This window comes from Opisthorchis viverrini (genome assembly GCF_000715545.1).
Source record: "Opisthorchis viverrini unplaced genomic scaffold opera_v5_310, whole genome shotgun sequence".
Lineage (NCBI taxonomy): Eukaryota > Metazoa > Platyhelminthes > Trematoda > Opisthorchiida > Opisthorchiidae > Opisthorchis > Opisthorchis viverrini.
The window spans coordinates 569598-584011 of NW_008751966.1; the positions used below are offsets into that span (position 1 = coordinate 569598).

The following is a 14414-nucleotide window of genomic DNA, read 5'->3' on the forward strand; positions in this document are numbered from 1 at the left end:
GGCACGACAGAACCACCCGTGGAACATGCCGCTATTAATAACTTCTGCATCAACTGACAAAAGAAGACATATNCAGTTCGGTGTGCGAATCCGACATAGGATGTTTGTATGGATGCACGTGCACTGATCGGTGTTTTTTTCTGCCAGTCGATCAACGACAGACAGTCTCAAAGCCTACCCCGTGTGACTTGAGTGCGTGGGTCAGAGGTTGCTAACAATAACTGCCAGGAGAAGTTGCAAGTTGTTTATCATACTGTTCGTAGAGTTCGCTTTTTACACATCACTGGCGGATGTGGATGCAAATAAAACAAATGGAAGACCAACTACTGATCACGCAGTAAGGGTGTTCTTTGCACTGGAGGATTATACTGGAAAATGTGCGCATTAGCAATCACTTGAAAGGTAGGATTGTGGCTCTTCGCTGTTATAAACTTTCTAACAAACAAGAAAATTCCCGAGGAAAGGGTTATCGTTACAGGAGCGGTCTGAAAAAAACGAGTTCTTTGTAGTTCGTCATTGAATAAGGTACAAGAGGATTTTCGGTATTTCCTGTCAAAAAGTGGTCGTGTTTCAAATAATCAGAAACAACAGAGAGAGTGAGACAGATGTCAAAGGATAATTCAGAGTCAGAATCACGTGGACTTGAGAGGGAGAGGGAGAAAGCAACCGGGCCAAAAGAGCAATTCAAGCTTTGAGTTTCATAACCTCGTATCAGTCGAAGATTTCTTTGAAGATTTCCGCCACTGTAACTCACACAAATGCAGTTTGCATCAACATTTCCTCCGCTTTCGTATAGTACTGGCAGCCAGTTATGGCACGACAGAACCATCCGTGGAACATGCCGCTACTAATAACCTCTGCATCAACTGACAAAAGAAGACATATCCATTTCCTATTGAACATTGGATTAGCGATCGCCTTCTATGATAGTCAGTCAGTAGCTTTCATAATGCATCGGTCTGTGAAGTTGTGCAGTGTAAGCGATCAGTGTCGTTCAGTTTGAAAAAACTGCGCTTTTTGTTTGTCTGGCTTCTTCGTTGCCACACCCTTTGTTGGTCAGTTCAAGTGCCTGTTCTTGGGAGGTTTGTTCACTGGCCGTGGAAGCAGAGGGCTTTCGCCAAAACTGTTCCGTTGAATTTCGGTGATTTTATAAAGACATGAAGGTTCCTCTAGCATTTGGTGTTTAGTCCCAGGGTCTAGTTTACTATAGACGAGTATTTTAACTACATTCTCCTGATAGATATTATGGTAAATTGCGGTATTCCGGGGACACTTTGAACTGAATCTATCGATTAGTGCAGTGAGTTACTTCTATGTTGGCGTCTGAATGAGTTAATTACGTAGGCACCAAGCTGTCGTAATTCAGTACTCCTTCTGCTGAGAATAGTAAACCATCTGCATCAAGATATCGCTATATACGTCAACCAAATTTGATCAGCTTAAACGACTTAAAGTGTTGCTAAACGTGAGAACGTCAGCTTTATTATTGATCTGTACTTTCAACAAACGTTAATTGAGCAACGGAGCAATAACGAAGACCATGAAAAACAAATGGTTTGTAGGTGCTTTTGGGTAAAGGAATAGTTAGCCTAGTATTCACGACGGCACAGCCAACTCCTTCACACAGAAGTAGGTAAGCACTTACCAAAACGTGAGGAGTTTTCAGTGTCCAGACTGACAAACTGAACGTACCAAACGCTGCTTTCCATTCTCGGTTGACAATGTCTATGGTACTTGAACTGAAGTGGCAAAGAACAGTGACAAAATTATTGTCCTTGATAAGATATAATGTCATGGGAGACAATGATTTTTCTCAAAGAATGAAAAAGATGCAGGTAAACACTTCTGGGACGAATCCATAACAGTCCAACTGTGAATATGGCTAGCGGGAATTGAGACAGAAGAGAGATGTGAAGCAGGGCTGTGGTCATTACCATTCCTTTGTACCACGTCGGTCTTTGTAATCAAGGCAGTTGTCTGAAGTCTATTGTTACCTGGGCTTGGCCACGGTCGGGACTATGTGCAAGGCCGCGGTCCAACAGCCTAGGGCTGGAGTCGAGCCACGTGACATTCATTATGCGTACCATTTTGTCAGACTTACCTGACAGAAACTTCTTGGCTTCAGAGGTCTATATAGTAAGCGTTTTTGTAACTGAATGCGTCATTCACTCTCGTTCTTGCGTGTCTCCTACATGACACAGTTCGACTGTACGAAAGCAGAAAATAAACAGTCTGAAAAGAATTGTTCGCTGCGGAATAACTGCCCAAATAACCGACCGGCATATTCCAAGCACTGAAGATTCCTACCAGTTACACAAACATGGAATTCACTGGTCTGAACGAATAGCTAACCATTAAACTTTATTACAGATGTATGATATATGTGACCTAAACGTGTCTGTAGTCCCAGCCGAGCTAGTCGTCATATGAGGCAACGGACAAAATATGGTTTGAGAAACTACCGGGGAAGACAAGTCCAGAAGTAGCAAAATAAAAGTAAAATTTAGAAAAAAGTGCAACGTCCTTAACATTCCTGTCATTTTGTAATCTGTATCATAAGAAGAACATTGCGGCTCAACAGCCACAGTTCCTAAGTTGAAGGATTTTAAGCACCAAATAGCACATCCATCATGACTAAGCAAGTTTTGCAGAACTGTTTATTTGCAGCTTGGTTGAACCCGACGAGTGAATCAATGAGAAGTGCGAAATTGTCAGTTGGCGCGCTTTTGCAATAACGGCGGCCCTATTGGAATCAAACAACCGTGGAAAATTTGCCATCAATCAAAGAATGTCTTAGAATTGAAGCCGCCCGAAGCAGCATTGTCGAACATTGATGTTGTGCTATCGATGTTACAACCACATCTACGGCCATTAGAAAGTGGTTAAGAGTGGGTAAAAGAAAATTACATGAGGCGATCACAAGGTAATAACAAAGTATGAAATGACTTAAATAAAAGCAGCTGCATTGATAACCTATGTGAATGGATCGAAATATTTCCACAGCGTTGAGCCAAAACAGTTTCAGGTGCAACTCAACCAATCCGAGAAAGTTCAACACCAGCATGATATGCAGCATACGAATGACTAATCCGAAGAAGCTTAACACTAGTGTGGATTGCAACACATGAGTCTATCTCTGCAACTTGATGATTGATACAAATCAGTGCTTTTCGTCGTTTTTACTAGGTAGATGTACGTTCGCGTCAGGAAAGATAGACAATAATTAAACGGGCTGAAGCTTGCTTTTACTAGCCAAAACTGAGCTTCAACGTACGCTGCTCTGAATGTCCCATGGTCTGTTCGTCCCAGGTTCGGAAGATTTGTGTTTGGATCGCGTGGAGTTCTCGGGTTTCCATCAGTGTCCCGCATAAATGCATACAACAAAGATGAGAACCCCTGAAAGTGGAGAGGGTGAGAGGAAACGATAAATACAGAGGGGTAAGGTAAGAAGGCACTGGGAAACACAGATGAGCATAACAGTCTTCGGGAACGTCAACAGGCTTTGTCGCGAACCAGAGTATATAAATCAACGTTTATGAAGCTACCTCATTTTCATGAGAGTCATTCGCAGTGATGTAAGTCCTGGATCCGGTTAGTCCACTACGGTTAGCATCGGGGGGATGTTTCTTAGTATTCTAACTAATTATTCAAAAATTTCTAGACTTTTATGGCAGATATGATAACAACAGCTTGACGGGAGTGGAAAAGCAACTTACTGCATGCACGGTCTTGGTTGAAACCTCCAAAAAACGTGGCACGACCCGATCGCCTGATATTATGACTCAAATTCCAGGCTCCTAACCAAATAACAAAGCAGTCGCCCAGTTCGCTTTTAACACGGGGTAAGAGAATTCAATTTGTTCGTCCCGATCAACATCGCATCGAAATTTCTTGGCCAACCTGGAATAAAATCACCCCAACCTGGCTTCGGGAAGCAATTACTCATCCATCGGTTTTGATTCTGAACGATTCCCAAAAAATAAAACTGTTAATTAATATGAGTTGCTCAGTGAAAGGTAGTCCGCTCTCATGTGTACATTACTATCCCGGAAGGTACACATTTTTACCGTATAGGTAACCTCTTTATATCGTTTCTCCAGGACAGGCCACTTTCAAAGAAACCGTTTGCCTCCGGCCTCATACCTCGTCCACGAACCGGGTAAGCTCATGTTTCTTAGCTTGTTGACGAGTTCGTTCCTACGCAAAAAACAGCCTGGCAGTGGGGCCGTCCCAAAAACGCTGATATTTTCTCAGAGTATCCGGTTCTAGGACATGGCTGAAAAAAGTTGTCTTTTCTATGAACCATCATCCCGAAAACACTTCTCACTCCCGGGGACACAGAGTGCTTCGTTTGGATGGCCGCCTAACAAAAGTTGAAGAACGATTAGATGTCATAGGTTTGTTCGAAAGGAATTGTTCTTACACTGTAATACTTCTCACTACGCAGGTTGATGGAGTTGGCCTTACATTGACTGCAGCCAGTCGTGTCATAATTTTGGATCCTAGTTGAAACCCTGCTACGGATACTCAGGCAGATGACCGGACATACCGAATCGGTCAAAAGTCCAATGTGGTGGTTTATCGCTTACTTACATCTGGAACTATGGAGGAGAAGATCTATCGCCGTCAAATCTTTAAAAATTCAGTGATCCGTCAGACCACCACTCCTGGTCAAAACAAGGCAGATCAGGATCCCTACAGGTATTTGTGGGAAGTGTTCAGTCTTGGGGACCTTAGAATTTCAACAATCCAACAGTAACTGGCTGCTCTGCTATGGACCAGAAAACTGGTCCGACGAAACAATCCGGCCGTATTTATCAAATTTGACAGGCCAAGATCACAAGGATACTGTTTTCGTCTGTCTTTCCATGATCTACTTTTTAGTCATAAAGATGCTGTTCGAAATCGGGTGACGACTTCCATGGTGGAAATTCTTGTAGGAATAACTGTGTGAGCAAACGTGAAATCCGGCCACATATGATGTATTGCAGCTACTTACTCTACACGAACTAATATGTACGGATTTTAAGGACACTTGAATAAAGTCTGCACAAGAGTGGAGTACGAAGAATCAGACCAAAATGCCGGATGGATATGCATGACCGTGAAATTTAGTTAACTACTTAGTCCGACACCATGATATGAGCAAATGAAGCCATTGACAGTATAGGTCTTTGTACTAGCTACGACACATTGCCACACGTCATATACATTAAAGTTGAATTTTTTACCTTCATTTATGCAGTAGTAACCCATAGACAAGGACCGAAGCTGCTGCAATCACGTCGGACAAATTTTGCTCATAGTGAAGAAAGAAAACAAAAAAACAGAACTAATGCTTCATACAAGTGCATTAAAATGGGTCCAATTAATAGTGCATCAGGTTTGGATAGTCCTCTTTGTGTCTCTATGAGATTACCCGCGTCAAACTGCACCACAAATGAAAACGCTGGACACGAGTTTCGCTCTTATTGCAGCTCAAACAATATAGTCCTCGGCACGTGGCAAGATCCGAAACCCAGCCACCAAACTTGCTAGACAGGCGATTTGACATTGCTACCCCGTGACCAATTGGTTTTACCTGAGTTATCACACATGGGCAGGAGAGCAAGTTCGCGTTCCAGAAAAACACGAAGCTTACCCGGGGAGTACAAACCTCGGTAATGCCAAAAACAAACTGTCAATACACTTCAGTATGAGAGAACTGGAGTGAACTCAACAAAAAACTATCGGGAGTGAGAAAATCTGTCGCATGATTTAGAAAAAAAGGTACAGACAGAGAATAAAACGTCTATTCATATGTCGGATATCTTATAACAATGTATGCATATTTTTAATGATGCAAACACTGATTCTGTGCTTTGGTGTTTTTTTCTAAGCGAATCTTATGGCATCATTTTGTCGCCACATTATTTCGGTTTGTGTTTCCACCTTGCTTCGTAAACAAGGGTAATCTGCGGGTGAAAAGCGCAATAATTTTATCATTTGTTTTCAAAAGTAACAATCCTTTCGGTCAAGAATGCGTGCGTCTAGTGTGGCAGTGGTTTTCGTATTTAGTAAGAGCATCCCTCGTGATGATTTCCAAGACTTGTGGAAAGTCAGACTTATGAACTTGCAAAAGAGTCTATGAAACTGCGTCACATTCATTGGACATGAAGTCGAAGTAAGGAAACCGATTGGAAACGGAGGATACAATTCTTACGTTACAACAGAGCGCCTCAGTCAATTGAGCCTGTGGACGATTCGAATTTATAGCTATGCATCGTCAGCAAACCAATGCTCTGCTTGACAACTGAAGAATTATTCGGCACTATCAATTAAATTTTGTTCTGCAAGTGAGGTGTATTAAGAATCAGGGTAACTAAGGGCAAAATCGAAACCGAGCTGTTCCCCGTCAACGACTGTTCATCCGGATTACTGCTGTGCAGAAGTGCGATCTCCTGTGTTACTCGCAAAACAAACACTGAACGACTGGTTTCAAGGGCATATGTTTGGAGGAGTGTGAAACTCACCAAAGCATGTCCTAATTCATGAAGAATGGCAGAATACACAATTTTGATGTCCGGATAGTTGAACCCGATGGATGATGGACACAAATTGATGTAGCCCAAAACTGGCCTGAAATTACGAAAAATAACTTAGAAAACCTATATACTCCATTTATTGTTCGGTTAGGCCAACAAAGCTTCTATAATACAGCACTTTCACAAAACCAACGTCCAGATCTTTATCGCGCAACAAGATAGGTAAGATCAGACGGAATACGCGTTTTGGTTACCATGATAAACAAATGCACCAATCCCCTCCCCAAAAGTGCACATACTCTAAGCATGCTATGGACTAACGGGGGCCTGGCTGTTCTGGCAGGACCGTCATGCGGATGAGTCATCCGCCAAATTGGAGGTAATTTCCTGTCAAACTCTTTGGAATCTTGAGGACGCCGAGCGGGTCGTGCACCTATTTTAGGGAGATTGTGACACATCTACGTGTGTTGCTGCCATACACAACCTTCACACCTATCTCCATCGCGCAAGAAAGAACCGCTATGTGTAGTTCAAGAATGTCACCCAAGTGAGGGTAGGTTCGCAAAAACCGTGGTCTAGTGGTACTGGCATGCAGTAAGTAGAGCAATCAATGTATCCGTTTTTGCTCAGGTTCAGTAGTAGCTATAATGTAAAAAGCCGGTATAACCCCGCCCCCCGGCAGGAAATCTAGACGGCAGCGCTTTAAAACAGATAAAAGGGGCCAGGAAAACGATTGCGTTCGAGTGCCTCATAATGCACTCAAACTGTAGTTGAGTGGCTAACCTTGGGCGGAGGAGCATTGGAAAAGGGTTAGCAACGTGATCACGGCAAGTTGAACTGGACGTGGTTGGTGGTACATCTACATTGATGCACCTGGTTTGGGTAAACCACCCACAAGGTCCAACTTCTGAAGTTCTAAGGTTAACGCCTTTATTGGAATGGATATGACGTTCAAAGTGGATTTCCATTTGCTCATTAGTAACATCCAACGATGGGGACGAATCCACAGATGAAGTAAGGATGCTGCCTTCTTCAGCGATGAGGCTGCAGTTCGGCCGGTTTCCTAAACGACATCCAAAGCTGAAGAGCTGGATAATGCAGCGTTCTGGATGACGTCAATGTCAATCGGACAAGCAACCCGGTGGTTACAGTGCATCGATTTGGAATATCACGGATTGACATTGAAAAGAGAGACAGATGGGCGCGCTGTGTGCAAACTCTAATTAATCTGAGCTGAAAAGTGCCGAACAAAGAGTGTGATTGACCCGCATTGTTATCCTGAAGTGTCTTCTATCTGGCGCAGAAAGTCAGTAAGAGCATTTGATAGAAGACGTCACTTGATGTTTATGATCGTGTTCTTTCAAATCTACAATCTTCTAATTGAGATTTCGATGACATGGAAACATTTTCTTACCAATAAGTTTGTGTTGAAAGCGACTTTCCAGGTATGTCAAAATTTTGATGGTCACCTGTAACAAAACTAAATCGTGGTTTAAATTGTACCGTCATGTTGAATGGCGCTGAATCAACCGAGCTGCAAACTTCAACCCAGGATAACCGGAGCAGTTGAGTGATCGCAGGAGTTTCATCCTTTCGACAACTAGACAGAATATCATAGATGAGAGATTCAGTTGAGTCGACCGTAAAAACCCAATCGATATGCAATCGATATATGCAATCAATATATTTGACGGAATCTGTCCAATTCGGTTTCAAGTGAAAAATAAAATTCACAAAAACTCGGGGACTGCGCCTACCTGATGAGCATCAAGGAGGGCGAAAAAGGTCGTGGACTGTCAAAAAGTTTTCAGTAACCTTTTAAGCAGTTTTCTTCATGAGTTTTATCCTTCGTTAAAAAACTGGCGTGACTTATCAAATCCCACCACCGGCTTTCCTGTCTTTCAAGCCGACGAGCTTAGCCAAAGCTGAAAATTCCAGACTCATGGGCTACAGAATATATGGTATGTGTCGCACTCATGTTTCATGGGAGGCTAAATCAAACTCTCCAGGACTGTTATGATAGGTATGTTTCTTCTTTATGTCTTCTCAGCTAGCTGCTTTCCTTGAAAGAAAATCTCAAATAAGTGGAAACGATCTTCAAAAGTTGCTTGACGTATAGGCCAGCTTCAATCTCGTGGCACGAGAGGTTAATAACATGTATTCATCTTCCATTATGCTGCTTTCAGACTCCTTCCCGAGCATTTTGCGGATGGTATTGTCTTGAGTGCATTGACGGATTTCTAGGACCACAGATGCGCTCATAAAGATCACATACTCGTTCTTCTTTTAGATGTCTCTACCGCTCTCCGCGGTACGAAGTAGTGCTCGGAGTTCAAATAAGCCCTGGCAAGTCAGCCTTGACAAGAAATAAAGCACGTGCACGAGCTAACTGACATCATGGAAGCAACCACAACGCAGAAGCAATTTTGAGCACACAATCACATGACTGGCATCCATATTATCAGCAGTTTTGAACACACCTTCACATATGACCTTTCCATTTTTAGTTAGGGAGCATTAGTTGGCCAAGTAACTGATTATCTTCGGTAAAGCTGCCTCTGAAGAGAAGCGGACGATTGTCTACATCCTTGTCCTTGAGTGATGAACTCATGAAATTATCGCTGTCATTTCCTATAATCAAGCTTGCTGACACAAGCTTTTATGTATCCAGCCAAAAAAGTTTAGAACTACACATCTTTATCAAAAGATTTTGTAATTGTTGGCAAAAGCCGACATCGTCTGCAGTCTGAATCCATCTACTTGGAGTAATTCAAACGGAAACGTAAAATCCAGCCATATGGTGGAAAGTTCGCAGTCAAACGGAAACTAGTCGAATAGAACGGATTATGCTGTCATACCCAACGCACTTTTCACGAAGGCCTTGCATGCCATTGCTACGCGGCCATCTCCGTACGGTCGTAGTTTCCAACACCTGTAGAATGGGTTATCCTAATCGAGGCAGGTGAGTCTTGGAGTTGAGTCTTGTATGGAAACCGCAAATCGATGTCTAGACATGCTAAAATCTTTTTCAAAGCAGGTTGTTGGTCTGTCCTTAAAAATTCGCATTTTAGAAGCCACCAATTTATAGAAGATTCAAGGAGGTAGGAGCAGTTTCCTGTTGACTTTGAACGCGCTCATTTGTGAAGCAGCATTGGAACGACTAGGTTTTATAACTGTAATGAAATTCCTAATAACGCGGAAAGGGTCAGAAAGATTGGCANTGTTGGTCTGTCCTTAAAAATGCGAATTTTAGAAGCCACCAATTTATAGAAGATTCAAGGAGCTAGGAGCAATTTCCTGTTGACTTTGAACGCGCTCATTTGTGAAGCAGCATTGGAACGACTAGGTTTTATAACTGTAATGAAATTCCTAATAACGCGGAAAGGGTCAGAAAGATTGGCAGTGTGTGAAGTTGGTAAGAAGAGCGGCTTGTTTAGCGGTGTAAGGACTGCACCACCAAGATCAATCAGCTACGGAGTAAGGAGTTCACTGTATTAATCAGCTATGGAGTAAGGAGTTCACTGTGCCACATGCATAATTATTATCCATGTCTCTGTGCAGACAGCTTACCCGGCGGACTCCCAAACATATATAAATATATATATATATATGGTCATCTAAAAAGGACCGTCCTAGCGCCCTTGATGAAATGAGATGTAACCTAAAACAGCGCGGAATGGAGGTGGCGGCTCATTGATAACTGAGTTCCCTAATTCATCTGTCCCCCATGTAGGAACCAAAATGCATACCCGCAGTCTTCGATATATACGCTCATTTACACATCAATTTGGCTTTCACGAGAAAGTCATCTGGAACCCAGCCGAATCTCTCGTTTATGATGCTTTCAAACAACTGCATGTGCTGCACCAAGTCGCCTCATATTTCGGTTGGTACGATATTCGGGATTTCGCGATACATGGATAGACCTAATACACTTCTCAGAAGGTTTTTGAAAACTCTTCGACAGTTTGCGACCAGTTTCGCCCTTCTTGGGACTCACCAGGTAGGCGCAGTGCTCGAGTTTCCGTCAACCTTTTTTCAACTTGAACCCGAATAGGACAGATTTCGTCAGTCGCACTCATTTGCATATCCCTTTGGTTTTGACAGGGTACTCACCTGGAACCCAACTGTTCTCGCGCTTAGGATGTTATTAGGTGGTCGTTACTTACTGGTGAGCCCTAGTTGATCTCAATTAATGTTGTACTTACGAGACACTGACTTTGAACTGAGTTCTATGTTAAACCAGCAGGTGTTTCCAATGCCAATCGTCAACCAAACCCTCTTGAGACTTGATCTGTGAGTGCTGAATTCGTGCGCTCAGGGAGACCATTGATTATATCTTCTGTATGTTCTGAGAGCAATTTGCTACCGAGGAGAATACTAACTTAGCAACATACGAGCCTGACTTGCAGCAAGTGACGTCAGAATTGCATTAAGGACTTATTCTTCTAATAAACACCAATTATGGAGTTCCCTGAAAGGAACGACCACGTTGATCTAGCAGTTTGACTGTGCTTTCTTGGAGTATCATGCAAAAAACGGATGGTTTATCAAGACCTCCGTTTTGCGGCTAATATACCGTTTGGCTAAAATACCGAGACAGAAAATGGAAGTGCGATTTTAATGCTTGCATATTCCGATGAAAGGGCGCCCCACATCGACGAAGTCACTTTCATCCTCTTTATATGTCATACACCTCAGCCCAAAGCTATATTATTTCCGAATTGCGAAAGGTTATTTACAACACTGAATGTGGTTCATTGTTTTTCTTGACCTAATACTACTCACAAGGTTTTTGAAAAGTCGATGACAGCCCCAAGCAGTTTCACTCTTATTGGGATACATCAGGTAGGCATAGTGCCTCAGTTTCAACCCACTTTGTTTCATTCTTGAACACCAAATTTCACATAAGTGAAGTCATACAAATTAGCTCTGAGCTGTGCGAACTTTACCGATCTAGTGTGACTTCCAGCTGACACGTTGTTGCATATGCCAGAACTACACCGTCGCAAGTGGAGGTCGCGCTGGCGTCTACCAAAATCAACATATCCGTGTTCGGAAGCCCAGCTCCAGCGTAGCCAGTTCTCTGAGGAGTACCATTGATAATCTCTAGGCATTGCTGTAGATGAAGTAAGTAATTGGATAAGTAAGTAAAGAACGTGGTAAAATGAATTCACAGAGGCTCGAATTTTAGCAACTGCACAATAGTACCATTCTTTAAGCTGCAAGAGAAACGTGCACAATGACAACGGTCAACAGTTTACACAATTTGGCTCACCGCAGTGACGCCTGAGCAATGCCAGCCTCGACCAAGCTAGTCTACCTATCGATATTTTCCATTATAAATGTTCTGCCATATAATCAAACAATGATACCACGTGGAGCAGCGCACACAGAAGTTGGCCCTATAGTTTGTCAGTGTGTCGTTTGACTTACTACGTAAACATTGGTAGTCACATAATGGAAACCAATATTTTTTGAAGTCTGATGGTAATTTGTGTGTGAGCTGCATTTCCAGTATCGTTTTCGGTTGAACGACAAATGTTCAAAACCGAACAAAAGCTCCTACATTTAGTCCTTCTTATGGTGCGTCGAGCATCGTACAACGGGCTACTTGTCAATCGGAATACAGAAACACAAATCACACCTGGGTTGGCAAGTCAAAAGTTCAGGTTATGCTTCAGTGCCTAACTGAAACCTATTCTAAACCAAACCACGATAGTATCTTGCAGTTCGTTGCTTGGGCGCCTAAAATCGGTCAAAACTTGTATGTTCGCGATTTCCGGGGCTACCAGAATTCGGTTGGACATATTCTGTTTGTTACTATACGGACAGTAGAATGGAGTACATGCCAAAGTGGAATTACGAGCAAGTATTTTGAGTGGACACAAGTAAGACAACATCAAGTGGATGGAAATTACGTAAAAAATTCCATGTTATCGATGGCTGATAAGCGCATTAATTAAAAGCACCACAACTTTTTTACACTGGGTTTATGCAATGGTCGTGGCCAGAATTTTGGAATTCCTTCAGGATAAATCCTTTACTTTGTCACCTCTTGTCACATCAATAAGTTAGGTAAAAAGTGTCGAATGACAAAAAACAAAAGGCTTACGTCCAAGTATTCATCAGGAATGGGTTCAGTATAGCACATGCTTTGTGCTTTGCAGCCATATGTGCAAAAGCTGCGTTCCACCCCATCAATGTCAACTGCTTTTCGCGAAAGGCCTCCATTACATTGGCTGAAAAGTGGAGGGGACAGAAGTTTCGGGAGGCAGAAATAAAAGTAGTCAGGCTCAAAACAGGATCCAGTAGGATACTGGGAATTTCAGTTGAAAGGCATTCGAATTCCTTAAAAAATGTCCAAGGTCCTGATAGTTTTATTTGATTTATCCACCAGTCAGCTTTCCATTGCCACTGTCACTTAAAACTCGAAGGACAGACTTTAATTCGTTGTGAATAACTATGGAATTTCTACTCTTTTTGATGATAGCTCGACAGTCTTCTTGGCCTCCAGACATGGCTAACCCGCAAAGCACGAAGGCATTCTAAGCAAATCTCAATCCTATCAGGGATAATCAGCAGTGCATGCTTTCAACGAGGCTGTTTCTCTGTCCGCGGCATAACAGTTGTCGTTCCCGTAAATGATTTTGGACGGCTGTTTCGATGCGGCACCCCTCGGATAGTGTTAAGATCAGAGCACCATAGTTCAGCTCAGTCCCACAGAATAACATAAAAATGAATCCAAATGTCATTTCAAATGAGCTAATTTACAATAACTGAGCATTTTGGGATCCAGTTTATTAGTTACGGTAAGACAGGCCAAGTTAATGACCGATTCAAGGTTTCAGTTACGCCCGCACATAGGAGTTGCGAGAAACTTCAACAATACAATAAAGATACGACGCCAAGAATTGCGTTGCGCACTACACAAACTGCCAATCAAACGATTATATGGGTACAGTGAAGGTGTCTACCATGGTCGGTGCAGTTGGGAAGTTCAGGTTCAGTCAATTGCAGTGCTTGCTCATAGCCCGTTTAAAAAGAGAAAATTCACACCTAGGGTGTCTTATTGCAACTGCAGATTATTTCCAGTTAGCACAGTCAGGTTATTTTCTAAATGATTCTATAAAATACCGAAACGGTTGACCATGAGTAGACGTGCGTTTAGTGGAGATCAATCACAACTGAAATAACTTCCACCACATGTAAGATCTGTTAGTCAGTCAAGATGAGACAGAACCTCATCGTGGTGGTTTTTGTAACTCAGTAACACACTGAGATGTAGTGGAGGATGCATATGCTTCATCAAGGTCGGTCGGCAGACAGAATTGCGTCAAACACCGTCCTTTGACTCACTAGGTTGAGTTCTGGAATAATTGTGGTAATTTGTTCCGTAATACCTTGCTAATTAAGCAGTTTCAGGTCGTTAGCCAACTCCTTTTAGTCTGAAGGCTAATCATTGTGTTTGTTTTTTGGTGCCCTGGTAATATACCACCCCACGTACAGTCATGATTCATACGGTTAAAAATGCTTTCCTGTCGACTAGCCGTACAGTCATGATTCATACGGTTAAAAATGCTTTCCTGTCAGACTAGCCGTCGTGTAAAATCAACCACAGTCATACTTGCAGCACACATGAGGGCGGATAAGCGAAAATAGGCCTTGTTCTGTCCTACTTTACAACCACTATTGTGTAGATCCCAACTGTAGTTACGTTATTCATATGACCAACTGCACGCTACCGCTCAGGTCTGCGGTATGCACCGTATGCACTATCCAGGTCCTCTTCTCCATTTTTTTGCAGCCTTCAGGATAATGGTTCTTAGGCAGATTGACCGCAAAGCTGCACTCTAGATACTGTGTCGACTAGCACACGCTGCATGTCAA

At 42.6% G+C, this 14414-nt stretch overlaps 1 protein-coding gene across 1 annotated transcript in view; it reads right to left on the bottom strand.

Moving 5' to 3' along the window:
• T265_09841 (hypothetical protein) overlaps positions 1–14414 on the bottom strand; it is a gene marked incomplete at both ends in the record, with an annotated part of 50661 nt that overhangs the window by 21851 nt on the left and 14396 nt on the right. The window contains 7 exons of the mRNA XM_009176027.1: positions 1646–1739; positions 3275–3396; positions 6513–6618; positions 8083–8281; positions 10392–10519; positions 11477–11643; positions 12640–12766. Of these exons, the coding sequence (XP_009174291.1) occupies positions 1646–1739; positions 3275–3396; positions 6513–6618; positions 8083–8281; positions 10392–10519; positions 11477–11643; positions 12640–12766 (943 nt within the window). The remainder of the gene's footprint in view (positions 1–1645; positions 1740–3274; positions 3397–6512; positions 6619–8082; positions 8282–10391; positions 10520–11476; positions 11644–12639; positions 12767–14414) is intronic.